Source organism: Corvus moneduloides, chromosome 1 (assembly GCF_009650955.1).
Source record: "Corvus moneduloides isolate bCorMon1 chromosome 1, bCorMon1.pri, whole genome shotgun sequence".
Lineage (NCBI taxonomy): Eukaryota > Metazoa > Chordata > Aves > Passeriformes > Corvidae > Corvus > Corvus moneduloides.
The window spans coordinates 76,024,178-76,048,883 of record NC_045476.1 but is presented as its reverse complement, the minus strand read 5'-3'; the positions used below and the strand labels follow the sequence as shown (position 1 = coordinate 76,048,883).

General features: G+C 40.3%; 1 protein-coding gene across 3 annotated transcripts; it reads left to right on the top strand.

Annotated features, from left to right (window-relative positions):
- The first annotated feature begins 285 nt into the window (after nt 1-285).
- RIPK1 (receptor interacting serine/threonine kinase 1) lies at nt 286-23,819 on the top strand. 3 transcript variants are annotated; one of them, XM_032116517.1, is made up of 12 exons: nt 286-583; nt 5,020-5,243; nt 6,921-7,074; nt 7,991-8,128; nt 10,427-10,655; nt 11,491-11,640; nt 12,706-12,782; nt 15,862-15,952; nt 18,167-18,754; nt 20,301-20,372; nt 22,170-22,334; nt 23,016-23,819. In XM_032116517.1, the coding sequence occupies exons 2-12, from the start codon at nt 5,092-5,094 to the stop codon at nt 23,300-23,302; spliced, it is 2,103 nt and encodes a 700-aa protein (XP_031972408.1). In that variant the 5' UTR covers nt 286-583; nt 5,020-5,091; the 3' UTR covers nt 23,303-23,819. The 3 variants fall into 3 exon arrangements, with proteins under 3 accessions (XP_031972408.1, XP_031972416.1, XP_031972426.1); XM_032116525.1 differs by lacking the exon at nt 286-583 and adding an exon at nt 2,310-2,329; XM_032116535.1 differs by lacking the exons at nt 286-583; nt 5,020-5,243; nt 6,921-7,074 and adding an exon at nt 8,573-8,778 and having other exon boundaries at nt 8,040-8,128.
- The last annotated feature ends 887 nt before the right edge of the window (nt 23,820-24,706 follow it).

Sequence of the window (24,706 nt, the reverse complement as noted above, 5' to 3'; positions counted from 1 at the left end):
GAATGGCAAAGGGATCGCCCTCATGTAAAGAAGCTGTATTAACTACACGCCTGACCTCCGGAGGAGGCTGGGCTAGGTGGTTTACGGCAATCCTTTTGGTTATGTATTTCTGCAGCTGTCCCCAGGACTGTTATCAGTGACAGTGACTCTGTTGACAAGCAGAAACGCCTGCCTCCATCCTTCCTGAACAAAAAAAATCCCCACATCTCCAGCGCCAAATCTTCCATAGAGAAAGGCATTCCCAACACGCCTCAAAATCCCAGCTGCTTGGTAACGCCGCCAGGTTTTCACGACTCATAGTGCGCAAAGCACTCAACCAGTAACCGAATCACTGCGCGGCACCGATCGGAGCGCCCAGAGAGCTCAGCCAAGGACAGAGGCACTGCGCGGCACCGATCGGAGCGCCCAGAGAGCTCAGCCGGGGACAGTCACCGCGCGGCACCCGCGCCGCTTCGGGCCTGCCCAGCTGCCTCGTTCGCTCCGCCTCCCGCAGCCCCGGGACTGAGGCGCTTACTCCGGGACCGTGAATGCGCACCCCGGGGCCGTCCGGGGAGACGGCAGGACGGAGAGCGGCCGGGGCGCGGTAAGGCAGGAGCGCCGGGAGTGGGGGCAGCGGGAGGGGGCCGCGCTGCCGCGCCGAAACCGAAAGCACCGCGGCGACCCTGCCGAGCGAAGGCGCCGCTGCGGGTCCGAGTGGCGGTGCCCGGGGGCTGCCGGGCTGCGGGGCGAGATGGCCCGGCGGGGGTGCGGCGCTACATTCCCCCCATCCCGCCCCACCGAGGAGGGTCTCCTGGGCACGGGGGAGCGGTGCGTACGGGAGGAGGCGGGCGCGGCGGCAGGAAGCCGCCGGGAGGAGAAGGGTGACATGGCAAGTCAACCAACAAGGAACTAGGCCGGAGCAGCCCCGCGTTAGGGCTTCCCGGCGCCGCGGCTGCGGCGGGGCCGCGCTGGGGCTGAGCGGGAGCGCCCGGCAGCGGCTGCAGGCGCCCGTCTCTGACAGCCACGGCCCGACGCGGCGCCGCAGCCGAGACAGCCTGCCCCGATTCCGTACGGAATGCACACCTTTGTGACCAGAACCGACTGTGACACCTTTGCACGGGTGCAGGCCACTGCACAGACCCCATCCTTTCCTCTTCCCACGCTGCCCCTGCTCGTGTGAAAACTTGTGTTGCATAACACCTTTGTTTCCCTTGTATCGGTTTCTCCTTCCCACGTGATCCTTTCTGTAACATGATGAAGATCTGACACAGGTATTTTCTTTGGTATTTCCAAAAGGAAAATAGAAAAAAAATATATCATTCCTTAGTGAAAAGATGCATCAGCTGAAAAACCGGAGCAGAAGGGAAAGGTTTAGATGAAGTGGGTTATGACAGTTACAGCAGCAGATCTGAGATGCCCTGACAGCTTTTGAAACATCATTCACACATGCAGTATTTTTGTCATCAGCTGTAAGCAACCCTTCTATTTCTCATGTTACTCATTTGGGAATACCAGCTTTGGCTTCTCTTCTGTATTCCTTTCCGTTACTGACTGATAACACAGTGGCCACGATTTTTGGCACTTGTAAACGTGCTAATCTCCAATTAAAGTTTGTAGCACCTCTGAAGAACTTATGTGCTGTGAGCATCATTAGACTACAAAGGCTGCAAGAAATGTTTTTTCATATTACTGTGCTAATGTGCTCAGCACTCCTCCTTAACTGTGCAGGCCCCATCAGATCTGCATCAGATCAGTTACAAATCATTAGAACTGAGGAAAGCACTTTTGAACAGTGATTAGGGAATATGACCCAATGACCTAATGTCCAGGGTGTGACTGTTGTGAATTTATATGCCCTTTAGGAGTTAGAGGAGAGGACGTAACCATGGTGTTAAAAAGAAAAATGCCACAAACCCACTTATTGCACTTCTGTCCTTCTCTAAGGAACACCAGTCATACTGGTGGACAAAAATCCCTCTCTTTGAGAAACCAGTATTCCAAATTTTCATAGTACATGCTGGCACTTGGTAAACATGAACCCACCCTAATACAAATGTTCAGAGTAGTATATGAAAAAACCTGCTTTGTAATTAATCAAATATACAGATGAGGGCTACTTCACAGAACATAAATTAACCGCTAGAAGTATGCATAGCTTCTCTAAGGGTAGGCTAAATCAAACTACAAAATTTCTGTTCTCTTAACCACAGATACATAAAGTATGAACTGGTGTGTCCTAAGTACTGAGGATACACATAAATTACCCTGTATCAATAAGAAGCAGTAAGGTTGGAATGAACCTGAGTGTTTGAGCTTCCGTCCTTGATTTTTTATCGTCTGACATTTCAAGGTATCCTAAGCCAATATCTCATGTTAAATAGTATACCAGAATAAGCAGTCTTTGCTTTAAAGCCTGGCTAGAGATTGTTTTCCTGTGATAGTCATTCTACAAAACACAAACTTTCGGTTTGAAATAAGTCATTAGATCTTAGAGAGCTTCTATTCAGGGTACCTCATTACTTAATAAGAACAGCAAAAAAAGTAGGAGCATCCTACCATGCCCAAGGAAGGTTCCCTCCCACCTCATTAGAAAATTCCATCTTCTTGAATGTTATCCAGCTCACTCCAGCAGATACAATGTGATTTTAGATAATTATGATGTTACTTCTTTTGAATTTCCAAGACTTCTGGTTATAGTGACTACATGCGGCTTGGTAGGACAGGTAATTAACAATGTAAACAGGAACAAGGTTCTGTATTGTTGCAGCTTTGGGCAGAGCTGTTCTTTGCCAGGTTATATGGTATTGAATGCCAGTCCCAAGCTATCAGTGGTATTAATGCAACTTTAGAGATTCACCATTCAAAAATACACATCTACTTTGCATTCACAAGAAAAGCACATGGAAGTCTTATAACTACTACCTAGATGCATAATTGCTGTTAGCATGGAAAAATTAACATACATAAGTGACTTCAAACCAATTCTTGAAAGGGAGACCCGGACAAAGAAGCAAGATGTTAGTTTATGCCACTTTTGACTCTCATGACTGAATTAAGGCCCTTGTACATGTGATATCCACCCCATCTGCACAAAAGTGAGTAGTACCACCCCAAGAAATCCAGAGAACCATCACCAGAAACTTTCAGGGAGATGAAATCTCAGCTATGAAAGCAGCAATGGCACTGCTATGAGTCATTTGTTGCCTACTATTTGATAGGCTGTTAAGGAATTAAAACAAAAAACCGAAACCAACCCAAAACAAAAAACAAACCAAAAAAAAACCAAAGAAAAAAACCCAGCTACCACAACAAACAAAACACAAGAAAAATTTCCTCTAATCATTTTTAGGTGTAGCAGGACTTACCTTCTTACTAAGTGAATACAGCCATATCTGCAGTCTAGTGCTCATAATGCAGGCTAGCACTGCAGCAAAACAAAGCCTGCATCCTTTTGAAGTCAGGAAAGCCAAAGCAGACAAGTCTGAAGAGGGGACACTGCTCTGGGTGTAGAGAGGTTGTTCGCTATCTGTACCACAGCAGCCCCTAGAGTCTCTATGTGTACTTTGAAGAGAAAGCTCTTGCTCTAACCCTTCTACAGGCACAATTTATTTATTTTTTAAAAATTAAATCTACTCTTCCCTGTTTTGACTTGTCAGTATTGAACTGATCAGACCATTTCCAGCTCAGCACTGAAACATCTCTCTTCCCTCAGATACCTACTTTCCACACACTAGCTCCTTAGTTCCCAGGCTTCCCAAAGAGGCTGTGGTAATGAGGCAGTCAAAATTAGGCTGCAGCTGGTGTTCACAACAACATTAAGCAATCTTTTCAATTAGAGATTTGATGATACAGGTGCACAGTAGTTTACAGGAGCTAGCAGTCATTTGTTGGTCTGGAAAAACTTGGGAGTCCCTTTGCTACACTATTTAGAGCTCTTAGTTACCCCAAGGAGCCAATCTGCTGTTGCTGATAGTGGCACTTAGAGGCGGTGCCTTTCTTCCAGCTCTGTCTGTGTCGTTGTTATCCAAGATGAGTGGAAAATGAACAGCCCTGCCAGTCTCTTGGACTTTGTCTTTTCTCAGCAAACTCTTTCTTTACCTGATGTAAGGTGCTTAAGTTAAAAACTTAGTGAGGGGGAAAAAAAGCAGAGCTTGTTGGCTTGCAGCAGTGCTACCAAAGCAGCTTGCTGGCATGTGCTGAAGGCAGGGGCTGGCCTGGGAAATATATTAGGCAAGAGAATACCACAGCTTTATCAAAGGATTAACATAATTCTGGTTTCCGCTGGTGTTTACTTACCTATTACTTATCTATTATTTACTTATTTTGTAGGATCCCCCAAACTCTCTTTTTGTCTTGATGCATGTAGGAGTTACTACAAGCCTTCACCATGTCTTTGTTCCTCTTCTTTAACGGGCAGAAGAGAAGTTGCCATACATATTGTTTCCTAGCACTTGTCTCCTTGAGTTCATGTGCAAATAAGTTTCCCATAGAAGCTGAGTCCTTCATTTCACCCTCCAGAGGAACCTTTTATTTGGTTGCTTGGTTTAAGCTTTAAGCAAAACCTTTAGAGCTAGGTTTGCAAAGATGCCTAAAAGGTAGCTTTAGAATTGTATAAGAATCTGAGCACCTGACAGGCCCATGTTCAGGCAATTCAGAAAACAAGATACCTATCAGAATCATTAGGCACTACCTGCCTTTGGGATTGTGGCTCTTGATTTTTCTGGGGTTTGGATTTTGCACATATGAAGTGTAGGAACAGTACTGATCTACTGCATATTGTATGGCTAAAAACTATTTATCAACAGCACTTTGAGATCCTCAGGTGAAGAAATGGTTTTACATCAAATGAATATAACTGTAGTGGGTTGACAGGATAAATCATTGTGATTCTGTGAGAACCACAGCGTTTTTGGTTTCCAACTGAGCATTCATAAGGGTCGTGAGAGTTTATGTTTCTGTCCCACTCCTTAAATGTATACTTATTTAGTGGAACAGCTAAATGCTTTTAATAACACTTCTTTTTCCTCCTTTATACTACAGGTCCAGAAGCACAAGGGCTACAATATCCCAAATTGATTTTGTTTTAATTGCTAAGCCACAAAGACTGCAGCCATGTCTCTGGAAGACATCCACATGAACACCAAGGATTTGCTTGAACAAAAACAATTAGATGCTGGAGGATTTGGAACAATTTCTTTATGCTTTCACAAGAAACATGGATATGTAGTATTAAAAAAAGTGTATACAGGACCGCAGCGCACTGAGTAAGTTACAGATCTCAGTTCTGATTTTTATTTCAGTTAGTCTAAGTCCTCTAAATTCAACTAAGATAAACCTAAATAGAGTGTAATAACTTTGGGTCTTTGGATTCTGGAGATGTGTATGTGCGGGAAATAAGACAATGCTAACAGCTGTCCTGCAAATTTTACTTTTTTCCCCTTTTAAGACAACTTTTTTAGTTTTAACTCATTGTTCCAGTGGAGTTCCTGGTTTTTGTTACAGGGTGAGCACTATCATGAATTGTTAAGAATCAAAAGGATTCTTGCACACTTATGGAAATGCAGGAACTCAGTGGCCACACAGTATCTTCAAACTTGCAGATATGTTTTCAATGAAATTATCCAACTGTAGATGTCCACTAGGAACACACATAAACTATCAACAGGACTCCAACACCATGTGTGTTAATACCAGGAATGTAACTCCCCCTCCCTTGAAAAAGAGCAGAGTGAGCCAAGCCCACTGATATAATTCAAAGATTGAATTAACTGTTGAGTTCGGTGTATTCAGGTCACATTGCAGCTCTACTACCTGACAGCCATAACAATACTAAAACTCTCCCATGAGTCATCCACTAGAAAGAGACATCCACTAGAGAGAGACAAAATTCCGGTTTTTTTCTACTTTGGGTTATGATAAATAAATTAACTGAGTTTTTATTTTGCTGATGGAACACAAATTAAGATATTCTAGTAGTTTGTAGCCTGCAATGACCGTTTGAGATGACCACAGGTAAAATGGACAAGCCTGCCAAATGTATTTTTGGGTTTGTGTTTTCATCTTCTCACTATGCAGGCTTATAATTTTGTTATTTCTTAAAATATTGAACCGAAAGTCTTTATTAAATTTTTTAACTGAGCCTAATGCAAACAAAACAACCAGTTTCTTCTCTAGAAATGTGGATGAACATGGATGGAGAAAGCAATTTCCTTTTAAGTCAGAGGGTAGGAAAGCATTAGCAAGCAGTTTAGTTTCAAGATTTTCTTACATCCTTTTGTCTGATGACTAGAACAGGAACAATAATAAAAATACCACCCCTTCTATTCATTATGTAATGGATACTATTCTTTTTTAAGACCCTTAGTGAGCTCCCAGCTATGTACCTGTGATTATTGATGGGTTGTACTGAGGCCCAAGTAAAGAGGTAGGCTCTGAATTCATCCTAAACCAGTAATTGTTAGTAAATGCTGTAATCATTTTGTGTGTGTGTGGTTCCCTTGTAATAAATCCATTTTGAACAAGAAGCCCTTTGGAAACAAGAACTCTATAAGTTTCCTGTACAAGAAGTAGTGGAGTGGATCTTGATCCTCCTTGTTCCAAGGCTCTTTCCAAGCCCTGCCCAGATCTCACCCCAGTTTAAAGATTTGGGCATCCATAGGTACTGACAAGAAGAATGCTTATGCAATTTCTGAAAAGCAGGCCTTAATCAGGTTGAGCAGACAGTCTCTGTGTAAGGCATTTGAGCAGAATCTTAGAGAATATAACCTGGTGTGAACAAAGCTGTATCAATTCAAAATCAGCTGAAGGTATGGTTAATTTTGCAGGGGCTCTAGGAATGGTGACATTTTTTGGCCATGGTTTTCATCATTAATCAGTAGGATTTTCATCCCTTTGTTCTCTCTAGGCTGGCACCTAAATTCAGGGTAATTTCTGTTTCACAGGTACAACATTTCCCTTCTTGAAGAAGGCAGGATTATGCGCAGACTGCAGCATGACCGTGTAGTAAAACTTCTGGGTGTCATTTTGGAAGACGGAAACTACTCACTTGTGATGGAGTATGTGGACCGGGGGAACATGATGAAAGTGCTACAGAATGTGAGCAGTCAATTACTTCATCCCTTAGGGCTGATGAGCTGCTTGAAAGGGACAGGATGTTACTGCCAGAGAATGGAGTCTTTCTTTTTTTGCTTTTTGTATTAAAAAGCCAGTGGCAGCACTGCCTTCTCTAGAGACAGCAGAAAATGACAATGGCTTTCCTGTGCATCATAGAGGAGCAGACCAATTACAGATTAAAAAGTTATAGAAGTGTCTGTTGAGATATATGGAGAATTTGCTAAATGTGTAGCAAATATTTTTAAATACGGAGTGACTCTAAAATTACTAATGCCAAAATTTTGATCCAAGAAGGACCTTAGAACCATAGAATATTCCTAGTTGGAAGGGACCTTGAAAGATCATCAAGTCCAACTTGCACAGTACAACCCCAAAAAACACAAGCACCCTCTGGGTGAAGAACCTCTTCCTAATATCCAACCTAAACATCGCCTAATCCAGCTTCATGCCATTCCAACAGGCCCTATCACTGACCACCAGAGAGAAGAGATCAGTGCCAGTCCCTCCACTTCCCATCATGAGGAAGCTGTAGACCATGATGAGGTCTTCCCTCAGTCTCCTCCAGGCTGAACAGACCAAGTGACCTCAGCCCCTCGTCATATGGCTTCCCCCCAGATTCTTCACCATCTTTGTGCCTTCCTTTGGACATTCTCTAATGGTTTTATATCCCTCTTAAATTGTGGCCAAAACTTCACACAGTATTCAAGGTGAGGCCACACCAGTATGGAGTAGAGTGGGACAATCACCTCCCTCAACCTGTTGGCGATGCAGGTTTTTCTTACCATAGCTTAAGCAGAGGTATTCTTGGGACTGAGGAGCTTTTTTTAAAGACTGAGTTTTAATTTGATTGTTGTAGTTGCATTTTTTAATAGATGGCACTTCTTGTTATTTCTTTTAGCTCTCACTACCTTTGTCAGTGAGAGGGCGTTTCGTGCTGGAGATCACAGAAGGAATGCTTTATCTGCATGAGCAAGGCTTTGTACACAAAGACCTAAAACCAGAAAACATCCTTGTGGACAAAGACTTCCACATTAAGGTACTTGTTAGAATGTGAATGGAGAAGGCTGGTGATTTGGGTTGAAGAACCCATTTCAGCCATGCTGGTTAGAGTTCCTAATGTGGTAGGACTGGTAGATTACTGCCTTTGTAGTTTAGCGAGCTAACACTAAGAGAGTGTTAGCCCTGGATCGCTGAATTGTGGTGGCCTATACAACCTCTGAGTCTGAGATTTGCACCGTACTCCCCCAGTTGTGGGAAAAAAAAAAAAAAAGGCATTAAAAAATATATTGTTGAGAATTAATGAGCTATAAATAACAACTAGAAAGATAAAACAAATGTTAATACAGAGTTTGAAACAAAATAGAACGTTTTATGGATAATGTCTTTTGTCCTTTATTGCTGTAATTTCTCCTCCTGCCTTCACCTCTTTCCTTCTTTTGCCTGTTATCTTTTCCTCTTTTGTATCCCTCTTTTCCCTTAGTCATCATTTTAAAATGACATCCAGGAGCTACAAAAAAAACTGCATCAGGACACTACTTCAAAGAATGGTTTATAAGCCTGTTCCAAAGCCCTTCTATTAACTTTAGTGGGGTTTTGGATCAAGACACATAGATATAGAGGCTATTGCGGAATAAACCTGAGGGGAATTTGCAGCAGTCCTCATCAAATATCATGTCTCTGGTCAAGGTGAGTTGTTGAAATAATCACCCCATTACAGTTTGAAACTACAGAATAAATTTCTGTGAAGAGAGCTCTGTCATTTTCTACTTCTCACACATAAATTAGTGAGAAGTTCTTTCACAAGGTTAATATAGTGGCAAGTGAAGTATGAGCACCTTGCAGATAAGAATTATAAATTTATTTATTTTCCAAAAATAAAAACCCCATAATGATCTGCTTTAAATGTAAATTGTATGAGGGGTTGGGTTTTGGCTTGCTTATATGGGCAGGACCAAACTAGGCTATCATCATATTTCATGACAAACTGATCTGGAGCCCAGGATCAAATTTAGAATCAGATGAGACTTCCTTAAGCATCTTGATCAAAAGTATAACTTAAGGCAGCTGTTGTATGATCTGCTTGAATGTGTCTAACATTGATAATTAGAAAGGGAAATAGTTGTTCCAGGAAATTGTAAATGTAGAAAGATTTATGTCATATCCTTCTCTATCCCTAGACCTCCTCTCACTTGCAGACATGAAGCTGGACTCCTACTTCCTCAGCAGAAGGTCGCCTACATTTTCCTCTGAATATACAATCTCTAAATGTAGCCCAAGGCTTCAGAAATTCAAGAGGAACAATAAGCTAGTTAGAGGCAATAAGAGAGAAAAGTGAGTTACAAGTGAGGCAAGATGTCACCTTACTTTTATCTGAAGTAATTGGGTTACACAACTCTGTTTGACAGCTGCCTGTCAAACAGAGACAGGCCCATTTTCTTTCAGTTTTCCTCTCCTATTGACCTCCTGTTCCCTTGTGTTAGCACTGGTGCTAATCTGAACACCGTGCCTTGATTTAGGAAGCCAAACCAGCAGATTACCATTTACCTTGTTGGCAGTGCTACCCTTCTGTTGGGGAGCACTTGGTTCAGCAATCTGCTTGACTGCCTTGCACTGCGTCTTCCCAGGTAAGTGTCAGTGCTGGAACAAGAGGAGCAGAGGGAGCACATAAAAGGAGAAAGGAGGGAAGGATTACTTTCTTCACCAGCAACCATTAGTCTAGTTGCAAAACTGAACATTAAAGTTTCAGTAATGTCACATTGTCAAGCACACAGTACCCAGGTATCTCTGCTTTAACTTTTTCCGTGCTATTCTTTTCCATGCCTCCTTGGTATACATATCACATCATTTTAGATCCTCCTCTTCTCCTTTTCTGAAGTAAGATCTAAAGAGGTTGAGTTAAATGGAATCTAAATGGAAAGGGCAGTGAGGGAGGAGGCACATCTGCCTATCTCATAGATTCTTCTCATATGAATCTTCTGTTCTTCCATGAGTGCTGCCAGCAGACCACGAACATGATTGTCAATATGAGTGAAACCAAATTTCTTCTATCCTCGCATTGTGCAAGTATTCCACAATCAATAATAGAAGTTCAGCCTAATGGCTCGCAATTGGCAGTGATACCTTATTTAGGACAAAAACCAAACCAAACAAACAAAAACAAGAAAAAAAAAATCAAATAGTTTGTTTCCGTTTCTTTAGTTGTATTTTTTCAATATTTAATTTTTAGATAAGTTATTAGATTACTATTAAGTCTTGATAAAATTGAGCACTGCATGCAATACTTCTTTATCTCCTCTTCATTAGAGCACTAGCTCTGATGTGTCTCATTTTTCAGATTGCAGATCTCGGAGTTGCCTCCTTTAAGAGCTGGAGCAGGCTGACCCAAGAAGAAACTCTCCGGCAGAAGCAAATCAAAAGCACTTGCCAGAACAATGCTGGGACTCTTTTCTATATGGCCCCGGAGCATTTACGCTGTGTTAACGCAAAACCAGTGGAGAAATCAGATGTTTACAGCTTTGGCATTGTGATCTGGGCAATTTTTGCTAACAAAGAGCCATACGAAAGTACGCTACTTCTCAAAGGATGCTATCAGAAAAATAAGTTACAAATATTAAGCAATTCACATTATAAAATTAAGATTAGTAGATTGAATCATCCGTGGCCTAGAATAGCACCGGTTTGGCACCTCATGGCCAGTGACAGGAATTAGTTGCATCATTCCTGAGTTCTAAGCATGGACAAGAACATCTGAAAGAAATGCAGCCACGAGCTGAATCTACTCACATCTACATGGTGTGGGCACAAACCAGACTTGGTGCCAGAAATTCGGCAAACCTCAGGTGGGCCAGGATGGAAACTTTGACAGACACTGTTTCCTGAGGTGGACTAGTTACACGTGGAAATGGGAATGATCCCGCAGTCAGTAACCGATTCTCAGCTGCGTGGTGCTGATTTCTCAACATGCACCAGTGGGCTTATGTAGAACAATAGGAGCCAACTGTGCAATTCCAGAGTAACACGTTTATAATTTTGATTGGATTTTTTGCTAATTAAGTGGCTAAATGTTGCCTGTGTGGCCATCTTTGTGTTCATATGTAGTGCGGAGCTGATGCACCTGAGATGCAGGTTCTAGAGAGCTACATCTGTCACCCTTACACTGCACATGTCTCACATACAAAAGTAAATCCATTCATCTTAAAATAATTCTCTAATCCATGGAAATCAGGGCAGTGGATTCAAATTCACTAGTATGAAAGATTTGTAGCTGTAACCTGGACATCTTTGAAATCATATTTTACATATCCACAAACACACAGGGAGCCACTTCATTGTTTCTTTTACCTATGGAAAGGTATCAAAATCCACGAGCAGAACCTGATGGGAAATTTTATTTTTCAGATGGTATAAATGAAGCCCAGATTTGCTTTGGCATCATAAATGGAAACAGACCAGACTTAAAGGAGATCACTGATAAATGTCCAGTGGAAATTATTGACTTAATGAAGCAATGCTGGGATGAAGAGTCAGAGAAACGCCCAACCTTTGCAGGTAAGGCATTACTTTGGGATTCGTTTTTGTTTGTGTCCGTTGATACTTTATAATGCAGCAAAACAAACCTGAGTATTTTCCTCTTGAAATAAGGTGGGGGGTTTTTTGAAAACTGAAATAGCAATTCACATATTCTGTAAAGCGTGCTCTCTGTACTATGATCAAAAATGGGATCTGATCCAGCATTTACAGGTTTGAGAAATTCTAGTAAGACTTTATACCTGATAATTTCTCTTCAGCATAGTATAATCTTACTGCTGAAACCTACAGAAAAACTAACATCAAGTGATACAGTAGATCTTGACCATGACTGGATCCTATTCAAAATATTCTAGATTCAAAAGCTGTCCTAGTTATTCTTCCATAAGCAATTCAACTGACTTTGACTAGCTAATAATCTTTTCATATGGTCAGATGCCAAAACACTTCCAATCAGTAGAAGTCTTGGCTGAATGGTCTGGGAAGGAGACTAAGAGCATTCAGCAAATAAGTCAAAATTCTATATCTCGTTGTCTCTTCTTTCTGCCTCAATATAGAGTGCCAATAAAAAAAAAAAAACCCAAACCACCCCAACCCACAGAGAAGACCCCAACATATAACAGAAAACTGAGGTTTGTATTTAGACAGGGGCATCAACAGCTTCATATACAGCAGGCATGTACTTAAATACTCAGAGGAAATTTGTATACCAGAAGGAACCCACCTATTATCTCCATATTTAACATACATAATCTACTGCTAATAGATTAATCTTATGCTTGTATTGGGTCTTAGCTCCTGATTTTCCCATATGCAAGTCAAGATGCTCTCAGCTACAGATCATAGACAGAGATTTCACTCTAAAAAGCAATACAACAACAACAAATCCCTAGAAGTCATCCTGTTCTTGCTACTGCTTTAAGATTAAATGTACCATGTGAGTGAATTCCAAATGTATATATAACTTTCCTGTTTCTGACTTCATAGAAGTCTTTGTTCAATCTTTATCCATCAAGATCATTAACAGTACAAGTCACTTTTCTTTCCATTGAAAACCACTTTCATTTAGTTCTTTACTTTTTGCAGAAATCAGTGAAATATACAAGCCATTTTACTATGAAAATCTAGGAAAAACTATTGAAGAAGACCTGAAGAATTTAAAAGTGAGTAGCTTTCTAAGCATTTTAAGGTGTCAGTTCCCCACATTGCCTCTTCCCAACCCCAATTATGGTCAGATTCTGCCACTTCAAGACTGATCATGCTTGACTGACATGATTTCCTTCTGTGATAAAATGGCTGGATTTGTGAACAAGGGGAGAGCAGTGCATGTCATTTATCTCAACCTTAGGAAGGTTTTCAAGACTCTCTCCCAAAATACTCCTGTATCAAAGTTCAGACGTTACTGTCTGGATGAGCAGATGAAAACAGGTTGGATGGCAAGTCCCAGAGGAGAGCAGTTGACGGGTCCTACTTCACCTGCAGGCCAGGAGCAGCTGCAGTAGTGCAGGTGTCTGGGACCTTCCCTTCAGTGACCTGACAGAAGCGACAGAGCACACATAAGGTGTGCAGGTGACACCAAACTAGAAGTACCAGTCAATACAGTCACAAGGACAAGGCTCGTAGCTGCAGGCTGGAGGAATGTGGCAGCAGAAACCTTGTGAAATTCAGAAAGGACAGGTGGAACATGTTGCACCTCGGATTAAATAACCTCTGGCTTCAGTGCCAACCAGGGCCTGCCCAGCCAGGGAGCAGCACTGCTGAGAAGAACCTCAGAGTGGTGGTGAGCAGTGACCTGGGTACCAGCCACAGCCTGCCTGGCACCAGCAGTGTCACAGGCACTAGATCTGCTCAGCACTTGTTAGTCCTGCCATAGGAGATGTGCCTGTTTAAGCCCAGACGTGCAATGGCTTTGGGGGACATAAACCAATAGCAACCTGCCCCTACGTGTGAGGAGTTTATTGAGAAGACAAAGCCAAGTTCTTCACAGCGGTGCATCGTGTGAGGACTAGAGAAAAAAGACAAATACAGAAATAAGAGAGACTCAAACTGGATGTAAGAGGGAAACAAAAAACCCCAAAACTTTTCCCTCTGTGGACAGCAGAGCAGTGGCACAAGTTACCTGAAGAGGTTGTCCAGTCACCTCATCAGAGGTTTTCAAACCCAACTGCACAAAGCTCTGAGCTACCAACTCTGATTTCATAAGCAACTGTGTTTTGAGCAGGAGGTGGCCTGAGGATTCCTCCAAGGTCTATTTCCACCTGAGTGACACACTAATTCTATGATGATACTTTGCAAAAGCTCCTCATATATCCATTAAGTCTCACTCATGAAATAAAATGTTATTCCTAGCAATTCAAAAGTGGCAGAATCTGATTTAAAGTAACTTTGTAAATTTTTGGTAATTTTTGCCCTGCCTTCAGGCAGTGTCTAAGGAGTCTCAGCCTGCTTGAGACCAGGAAGCTATAGCACAGCAATATCAACAGGTAAAAGTTAAATTCAGATAGTTTTCCTGAGTGTCCAAATTGGTTTCTCTTACTTTTCTGGCTGTAAGTTTAAAAATTATGATAAAAAGAATAATTTCCTGACTGAAAATAAGAACTTCTTGAACAACTGGGCTGATAATGGAACCTTTTTATCATAGCTTTTATGAATTTAATCACTTGACTATACAGACTTCACTCACAGACAATACAGACAGTATTTTTAACTAAGAAAAAAAACCAAACCAAACTTCCTTGTGAAACCATTCTTTCACAATTTTTTTAAAAGTGCTTCCTTCTCACCAAGTTTTCAATTGTGGAAATGAAATTTACTCATTTCATGTGATGTTTACAAAGCACCAGTAACTGTTCAAAAAAGCAACAGAGCTTTGCAAAATGAAATTGATGAAACAGATTTCTTGGACTGATTTGATCAAACTCCCAATGTGAACTGTATATATGTCCAATATATGATAGCAGTCCCAAATCAGGACCATGGCCAATTTTACTAGGTGCATTAGCTTTCTGCAGATGCACCTCTGAAACCATAGGGACAAAATGACTATTTAGAAAATGGGCTGTGAGTTTATTACTTTCTCAGGAAGGAAAGCACCCATTACAATCAGGGCACAGACTGTGAGTAGTGGATCCAAGCCAAGTCACTTATGTGAATTACTAGTACAGCTTCAGTAGCAACACGAGTTAGAGGATTTGGGCATAACCTCCCTGCCACCTCCCCAGCAATCATGGAAGCCTCCTAACTAAAAGGATCACAGAATGGTTGAGGTTGAAAGAGACCAGAAGTCATTTGGTCCAACCCTCCTGTTCAAACAATTCCATCACTCAAACTCTAAGGACCTATGGTTGTAATGTGTGCTAGAAATTCACCTTTTGCTTTTGGAAGGAAGTTGATTTTTTGATAAGAGATAGATAGGAATTGTTGATTTTTAATCTATGAAAGTACTTCTTGGGTTTAATTAATTAAAAAAAACCCACACAAACTCTACTTTTGGAAATTATGAGTAAGCAGCACTTCAGATGAAGTTAAGAAATAATTTTTCCAGGTTAAAAAAAAAATTACTTTCAGCAAAGCCTAGTAATGGGAACATCAAAAGAGTAGAACAGGAATAGACTTTGCCTTCACTCTGGTGAAGTGAGGATGAGGGTTATAGAAAGGAAATTGGACTGCTTCTTTTTGAAAATTTCCTCTAAACTCCTCGTTCCTACTATCTTCATAAAAGTCAATGTGTCTATACCTGAATGTTCATTATTTCTCACCTCTTCTTCCCTGTTGATGAATGAACTTACTAAATATAGATGCACAGAACAGGATGAATGTTTGCTACCTTTACCTCAGCAGCATCCCTTCACTGCGATTGGTTGCCAAAAGTCTGGCTATTAAATAGAAGCCAGACAATCCAGAGCCACTCTGGATTCAGCTCAAACTCATGGAAGCAAGGCTATTGTTTGGCCAACCCAGAGTATTATATACTGCAGTTGCATTGCAGTCCTCCCTCCTTTCATTGAAGAAAAGATTTTGCCCACCTGTAGCAAAGCAATGGGTATTTTCTATCAGGCTGTGCTCTCCTCAAGAGTACGGGATTTTTTCCCAGAGACACAGAATCTGTTCATCCAGGTTACTTCACAGTGAAGCTGTGCTGTTTCCTATTCTACAGGTTTCCTATTCTACAGGTTTCCTATTCTACTCCCTTTGGTTAAGCTTTTGCCTATAATTTGATCATTTGTTCCTTCCCACATGCAGAAAATGTGGCCTGAGTCAAATGAACTTCTGAATAGGATGGAATCCCTTCAAATAGATGCTGTACCAGAAGATACCAGCACTGGTCAAGTAGGTAAGCCACTAGCACGTAATTATTCTGTGTATTTTGCCAAAGATAAAATTGTGTACAAAGCAAGTAACCTTACCATTACGGGTTACTAAGAGACTCAATTATTCAGCATCTCAGAAAGAATTGTAATCACTGAGATGTTGTTTGCTCCCAGAAGTCACACTTACTATTTCAAATTTTCTATCATCTACAGTTCAAACCCATCTCCTTTTACACTCTTCTGCTTTCCTCTTCCATGCCAAAAATTTTGTTTAACATTAAGCTTTTCAATGGTCACTTTGATAATTACTTTTCATACTTGATCTTTCCTCTCATCTTTTTAATCATGCCAACTGCTTGGTTTGCAGGCTTTAATTTCATTAAGACATTTCTTTCCCCTCTCCATCCTTTCTTATGAATGATCTGAATATGACCAGGATACATAATTGTAAAGTATTCCTTTGTTTATGACCTCGCTCTCTAAGGAATCTGAGGAACACTAGTAGATAGTTTTTTCTCTCCTTTCCCTCATACTTCCATCAAATCTTAGATGAGTTGCATGTTTTGTGATTTTATAGAGCTGGCTCTCTAAAACGTGATGATAGAGTTTTGTAGTAGTGTATCTGGAATTTTCTTACAAAGTTTCTTAATGTCAAGGGACACAGGATCTTATTTGCAACACTGATTTACAAGAAATAATAAAAAAACCCAGTAGAAATAAACTGCTGCCAAGTTAAATCACATCACTTGAAAGACACGATTAAATTAATAATGTTGAACTGTAACATGCAACTAATAAATCTTCCCCAAAGCTAGGTTTGCCACAACTGTTCCTCAGTAGAACTGATGGACTTAGGGCAACCTCTCTGCTGTATTTTTAAGTGAGTGTAGTTGCATTTCCTGAGCAGAAAGAATCATGTATGACTGCTGCAGATTGCAGAAGCTCTCATGTTTTAAGTACAAAAGACTTTGTTGTGAATCTCCACTGCAGAAAGATGCCATCTTGACAGCCTGTCAGAGGCAGGGCTTTTTTCCTCTAGTCAATGGGCATTACTCAGACAGTGGCAGTGAAAGGCATCCCACAGGATCTGTTCATACATCTCAAGCTTGCTCTGGAGAACAGATGCCATACAGTTTATGCTAATACTGAATTACTAAGAGCTGTCACTTTGGATGGGGTTATTTCTGTATCAGCCATTCCTCCCACTCCCTCTCTAGCAGTGGTAGCAAAACAAGCAGAGCAAGTCAGACTGAAGGTGTACTAATATACAGCCATCCAAAGGAACTTGTTTTGGTCCTGCCTAATGTGGGCTGAAGTAATGTAATTTGTGGGGGAAAAACCCCTCAGTTCACAGGCATTATCTGAGCTAAATAGAAGTACATACATACACTTTATTCCAGTTTTACGGTGCTCTGTAAGTGTCCCTTGCTTCAAGCAATGTACGATATTTTCTAGAAGAGTGTGACACTTTCAGAACCTTAGGAAAGCATGTGTAGTCCTACCTTTAAAAATATTAGTACAAGTAGTAACAAGCAGATTTTTGTGTTTCTTGTTTAGCCTTGTAATGCTACAGCATCATACATATTGTAACTCCATCTAGTTCAATACTGAAGTAGAGCTTCCTTTGATACTGAGCATTAGTTTGAAAAATGTAGATGACACAAACTATTTTATCTGGTAGACATTGCTTGCAAAATCGCGTTCTTTGGGACCAGAGTATTCATCACTAAATACTCATACAGGATACTTTACATCATCATTTTTAAATATTATTTTAATGATAAATTATTTTTGCTGTATGAAGTTACACCTATTATTACAGTGGTGTTATTTTCCATCCTGTTGCACTTCAGTTTTGCACTGATTAAAGTCCAGTTAATGCCAGTGGAGACACACCAGTAAATCAGACCCTGCAAGTGCTTTCAGGAATGTTTGTTTCAATGGTTGAAAACTTGGTATCAATATAAGCAGAGTATGCAGTGAATTCTTACACTACTTGAGTGAGATTTTGACACTGATAGCTTAAGCAAACCTGTACTTCCTAGATAAAAATCTGTTCTACTTGTCAGTAAAGCCGTATTTTATTTTATAGAATGTCTTATGCTGGAAGTAATGTTTTATTTAAACCTTTTAGTATACCATAACAATAAAGTAGGTTAATAGATTTTAGTATCATTGCAACAAGTTAAATACTTGCATTTGAAATGTTTTCAAACATTTAATGTTCCTCCCTTCAGATCAGCCTAATTCTCTACATAGCTCTCAAGGTCCCATGACCAGCCAGGTTAATGAAGCCCTGTTTGCTGCCTCCCCTGAGAATCAGCCTGTTGAGAGCTGTGAGACCTCATTTGGACCTGCTGATAATCTGGAAAAAAAACTTCAGCATGAATACAACTACCACGCATTTGGGAGCCGGATGGATAAAGCAGTTCCATCTGTTGCATACAGCCCTGAAATGATAGAGGAGGAAAGGAGACGGAGAGTTTCCTGCGATCCGTTTGCAAAGCCATCTCCTACTTCTCAACGGAGTGAACTGTATCCAAGAGCTGAAAAAACAGCATCAAACACTAATCCATATTTCTGGGCAAGCATTGATCCAAATTTCTGGCCACGGGCAGCTGCAACAACACCAAAACGGGGAAATGTAGATGTTTTTTATGGGCCATACCCCAACAGTCTTCCAACAGGAAACCCAGAGGATGCCTATGGATTGGGTTCAGCCAGTAACTTTAGCCTAAGTAAACCTCCTGTGCCAGAATCTGGACAAAACCTGCAGTCACCGACCAACGTAAATTGGTATTCAAAGAATTCAGACACAGATATAGGTGAGATTCCTCTTTCCCCAACACCTATCTTTCTGAAAACACACTTTTCCACTATTCAGTGAAGTGGTCAGGAGAGTTTTGTAGCTCATGGAACAACCTGCTTTTTGCAGGTCTCTACAGGCTGATCTGTAATATAGCAAGGATGAATTTATTTCATTAAGTTCTCTTTGTTTACTCAAAGTTAAAACACTCTAGCTTAGACTTCACTATGCTGCTTTCACTGATGTCAGGCTGTCAATTTCAAATGAACCATTTCTAAAGCATCAGTGTAAGAGAACAGCACGAGACCCAACACGTGACTCTTCAGCTACCAGCCAAGGAAGAGCAGACAGCAAGTACTGCTAAAGCAGCTCCCAAAACCAGGAGCTGCTACCAGTCATTCTAGGAAAGCTGAGGAGAACATTGACTCTCAAAACCATAACATTCATACCATAGGTTCTGCTCGTGCAGAAACAACATTTGCAGCATTTCAGAAAACAGATGGGTATTTTGTAACTTGATTTGCAGCAAGCTGAGAGACTCCTGAACAGAAGGCGCCAGCAAGGAGCTAAGGCTCATAACTGGTGTCTCCAGAGAGCTCTGCCTGGTGCTGGGGAGAGCTGTTGGTGTTTGCTGGTAAGCCATGGAGTAGAAAGGTATAGAGAATACCTTCTAGGTATTCTCTAGGAAGAGAATATTGGGCATTGACAAAACATAAATAAGTGGTAACTAGAGACCTACAAGACAGAACTTTGAGGAACTAGAGATGGCATGAGATGTCTGCTCCTACTCTTGGATATTTTTAGCATGGTGTTATTTTCCAGGTCATCTCACAAGAAAATCAAAGATCCCTGGCTTTTTACAGGCAGAACGCCAGAATAGTGTTATTCTGTTAAATTATTTATGCAGAGGCTGTGATTAGTTGTTTATGTGAGTTTATTTACTGAAATGAATCCGAGGGCTGGCATGTCAGAAGGCAGGCATTAGAATTGGCAACATCACTCCTAAAGGAAAACCTTCTGTTCGAAAAAAATAAAGAAAGCAGTTATTATAGGAAGGCTGTGTGAAGCAGTGTAGCAGATACCAGACTGAGGTACACAAGAGCTGCATTTCAGCTCCTCACTGACTTGTTGGGTGACTGTAACCCAGCTGCTCTTGCTGCCCCAGTATGAGTTGCTCATCTGTGAGCATTCAAAAACTCACACTTGGGAGTTTGGAATTTGCCAGTTTGAATACTTGATACAAAGCAGCTCAGTCTGTAACTGCAGTGTGCTGTGATTCCACACTGCCAGATATTCCTACACCCACATGAAAGTCCATTGTCCTCACTGAGATCCAAAGATGGTTAAGGCTATTAGTAACTGAGCAAAACCACAATAAGATCATTGCTTAAACTAGAGTTATTCAAGGAGACACAACCCTGCTAATTAAAAAGCTTCTCATCTCTGTACTTAAGAGCACTGTATACTCACACTGTTACAAATATTAAGGACAATGTTAAGGACATCTACTTTTCTATTTATATAATGCTTTTGACATTTCTTGGGGTTTTTTCCTCTTTGTACAGGTAATAGGGATTCCACTTCTTTCACAAGGGGAACATTTGCATACTATCCTAGTGCACCCAGAGTAAGCCCAGGTAAGTGCTGTGGCCTTCATCTGCCCTGGTAGCCAACAGGCTATGCATTGCATCCTGGCCAGTAAAGCAAAAAACTTCAGGAACTTGAAATAATTTACGTTATTGCTTAATACCTCTAACCACAGCTGAAGTTTTCAGTACCAGAATGTAAAACTAATTCTCTAGCAGGACCTAAACACACCATTAAATGTGTATTTGATAAATCAAGGACAACATATTCTTTTATGTAAGAACTTCTAAAATATGAGAGCATTGCAAGATCTCCTGTACACCTGAACTAGTCACTTCCTTAGATTAAACTTCAAGTTGCTGTCACTCTGCCCAGCTCTTGAACACACACACACACATTTGGGACACTTTGTCCTATCTTGCTTTAGATTTTAATACAAATTTCTAGCTGCAGGCTTCATGGGCTTTCATTGGGGCACAGGTTCTACTGGCTTGAATCCCTAAAATCATGTAATGTCCTTCAGGAGCTGTTAATATATGCTCCTTTCAAGTTGTGTTGCTTGGGGCACTCGAATTCTTTAATTACCCTTTCAAAGGCTTGTCCAGTTTCTAAGTGGTCTACACTGCAAAGAAAACTTGAAAGAGCAGGTTTCTGTCTTTTTGACTCTGCATCCCTTAAATGATGACCCAAACCTGACAAGCTGCAAAGTGTAAAGGCTTGGGAAAGGAGACTCATAAGCATAGTAAGTTTTACTGTTAATACTGTAATATTGACAAAGTATTTGTATACATTTTCGTATCTTATGCTAAATTCATTTTGTTACCAGATAACACAGCAAACATGAGGCTTCTTTATATTTTTAACTACAAATACGAACATATTTCCTGAGTCCTCTGGCTCTTTAAAAAAAAAAAAAAGGATACAGGAATCAAAATGTTATGAGTAGAAGTTAAAATGTTATGAGACATGATAAAATGCATTCCTTTTTTACAACTTCAACAATCTAATCGTGCATACTTAAAATATTTCTGACTTGCAGTCTCAGGTTAGCATATATTAAGTGCACTTAGATTTTCACACTTCACATTGCAATTGAGTGTTTAACAAGGATGTTTGTACATCTAATCATGATTTCAGGTGATTAAATACAGAGCTTGGTGTATCATTTTAAGTATCTGTACTTCAATTTTAGACCCAGGTTATGAGATTCACCATTTAAACTAGGTTTAGAATGTTTAGTGGATGATTATCCAAGCAGAGTTCAGAAAACACTGTCCAGAGAACAGAAAACTGACATGACCTAACATGAATAGTGACTTAGTTTCACACTACATGTGGAAATCAAACAGTAAGAAAAAGATCAAATTATGTGTTTAACTAATCATATCTTAGGAGCAACATGAAATGATTTGCTGTAGTCTCACAGAACTTAGAAGTCATAACTGTAAACCCGAACTTACAGCTATGAAAAGTAAAGCTGAGAGGAAGAAGTGAGGCTTTAAGATAAAACGAAAAGAGCATTCGAGTCAAGGCTGACCTCCTGAAGCTGTTAGGCAGCAGAAAGCAAGACTGCTACTATGCATTCCCAAGGCACAGAGAACATTATTTACAGTCTAGTAACTGTCAGCTTGGTTGTGGCACTCTGTCATAAAATAGACTGGGCTTTCACTAAAGTACATTTGTGTCACACTGCATAGTGAAAATACTCTCAGCACAGTTGCCAGTAAATGGGTATTTCTACATCAAGTGCAATGAATATCACTTCCCTTACTAGTAGAACTGCTTCCTCCTTATGCTACTTCTTGAGATTTGAACCTTATGCTGATATTTGTAAATTTGTGTTAAAGTTCCTTATACAGAAGATTCAATCAAGTACAACATAAGTAACAGCTCTGGAATTCAAATTGGATCCTACAATCATATGAAGATTGATGAGCACAATCAGCATGTCAGCACTTGTCCTGTTGCTATGGAAGCAATTTATACACAGTATGAAGCAAGGGGTATATTTGGTAAGAGAAATATCTCCCTAGTTTTCATGTATTCACCCCATATAATTATCTGAGAATCATTTGGTTTGGAACGTATGAAACACTCAAACTGGTAGAAGCAAGGTCAGAATTGGAGAGCCTCACCTGACTTCTAGTTTAAATTACAGAATATCCTGAGCTGGAAGGGACCCATGCAGATCATAGAGTCCAGTGCCTGACATGACACAGGGAAAACTAAAAGTTAAACCATATATTCAAGAGCCACAACAACTTCATTCCAGTAGAAGTTGGAAGATTTTGAAATGTAATTTATTTTCATTGGTCAATACTGAATTAAACTATCCTTGTGTATTCCTCAGTAAATAAATCGTTTGTGTCTCAGAATATAAAACATGTACAACTCTTTAGGAACTCTTGGAAGGGTTTTTTCAATCTTGCAGGTTTAAGTAACAACTTATGATAGCTTCAGATCAAAGAGCAAGTCCAGCAACTGATCTGTGAATACACATGTTCTGACTGGACATTTTTTGCCCGCCATCACTGGGTTATGCTGCCTCCATGAAATCCACTTCTGATTGCATCACTAAGATTCTGTCTCCATATACTACCAATAAATAGTTGGGGGAGGACAGGAGAGAGAGTGAAAGGAGCAGAAAAACTGTTGAATTATGCCATTTTCTTACACTCTTCTTCTTTTTGCAGACAATACTACTGTCCTGACACAAAAACATTTGAATCTAGTGAGAGAAAATCTGGCTAAGCAGTGGAAGCACTGTGCTCGGAAACTGGGCTTTGGTGATCCCGAGATTGATGAAATTGATCATGACTATGAACGAGATGGACTAAAAGAGAAAGTTTACCAAATGCTGCTCAAGTGGGTAATGAGGGAAGGCTCCAAAGGTGCTACAGTTGGAAAACTTGCCAAGGCCCTCTTTGGCTGCCAAAGACTGGATCTCCTTACTAGTTTGATGCAAATCCAAGAAGAATAAGTTTACTGAGAACAGACCTTCCGGAGTTCTCCTTTTTGCACAAACTTTTGGAACATATTTTTTCCACCAACCAGTTCTCAGTGGTTGAGAACTCCAATAAATCAAAAATATTTGGTCTTCCAAAGGATAAAAAAAAAAAAAAAGCATCTTCCTTCCGAACATAACGATTGTCCAAAGATGACAACAATAAAATGCAAGACAAATGTCAATTGAAGGAGAATGTATTACATAAAATTTCTACATTATAACCTTTAAACATGTTGGTACTCTTCTTCAGTTCTGAACAAATAAGTAATAATATGTGAAGATTGACCTACTCCTTGAAAAACTTGTATAGAAGCCAAAATCAACTCTTACGTTTTGCTGGAAGTGCCAATACTTATCATGCCAGTATTATGTGACTGGTATAAGTCAACAATATTTTCAAATCTTTTTATAATTTTTATTAAATATAGATGTCTAAAATTATGCAGAACAGCAGCATAAATAAAAGCAAAACCTATTTCTGGCTTTAAAAGTCTACAATTGATATTTTATAGGTTAATGTTGCATTATATTTTTACATTGTTTGGTAGAAAAGATTTTACAGGGTAAGAGTCTCATCTGCTTTATGAAATAGTGAAAAAATAAGTTCAATCAGTATGCAATCCAAAGTAAAAACTCAGGAATACAAGAGCTTTGGGGAGGGAAAGGTGCCTTATTACGTCTTGACGGAAGACCCATTCTCCTACTCGCTCTGGGGGCTCAGAGTGTCACTACTTTCTGAATCCCTCAGGCTGCATTTATATTAGTAGATTAAATGTGCCTGGGAATGTTATTGGGTGCTGAGGTTAAACTGACATGCTGCAGCCTGCTGCCAGGAAAACAAATTCTTTAAACCTCAAGAATGTTGTGCAAAGACTATTTCACAGTGCTCAGGTTGTTTTTGGGGAACATTGAAACAGCTCTGTAGTGTAGGTGATGGTATCCCAGTGCCTGGAAACGTTCCTTCTCACTCTGACTTCCTAATATTGACATAATCTCAGTGTGTAGTATCTATGAAAGAAGAATTACTGGAAGTCCTTTGCCCAAAGAATAATTATGCCAAACTTATTCCATCAGATATTTCAAGCAGATGTTTTGGAGCAGGTAATAGTTTATGCTGTACATAAAGCACTAGGTGTTGATTAATGTTCATAACTATTCATTTTAGTTGTCAAAAAAAGCTAATTACTTAGTGGAAGTGTAGTTAGAATGGATTTCTGCTCCTTGATACAGCACCCACCATTTTAGCGGAAGCAAAATGAAACTGCATCAAAGCAAGCATCAACATATTTTTCATCTTTAAACCTACTTAAAGTTTATTGCATTGCCTTACAGTTTTAGCAACATGCTAAATTTTCTATAAACTCTTGAGTATAATAG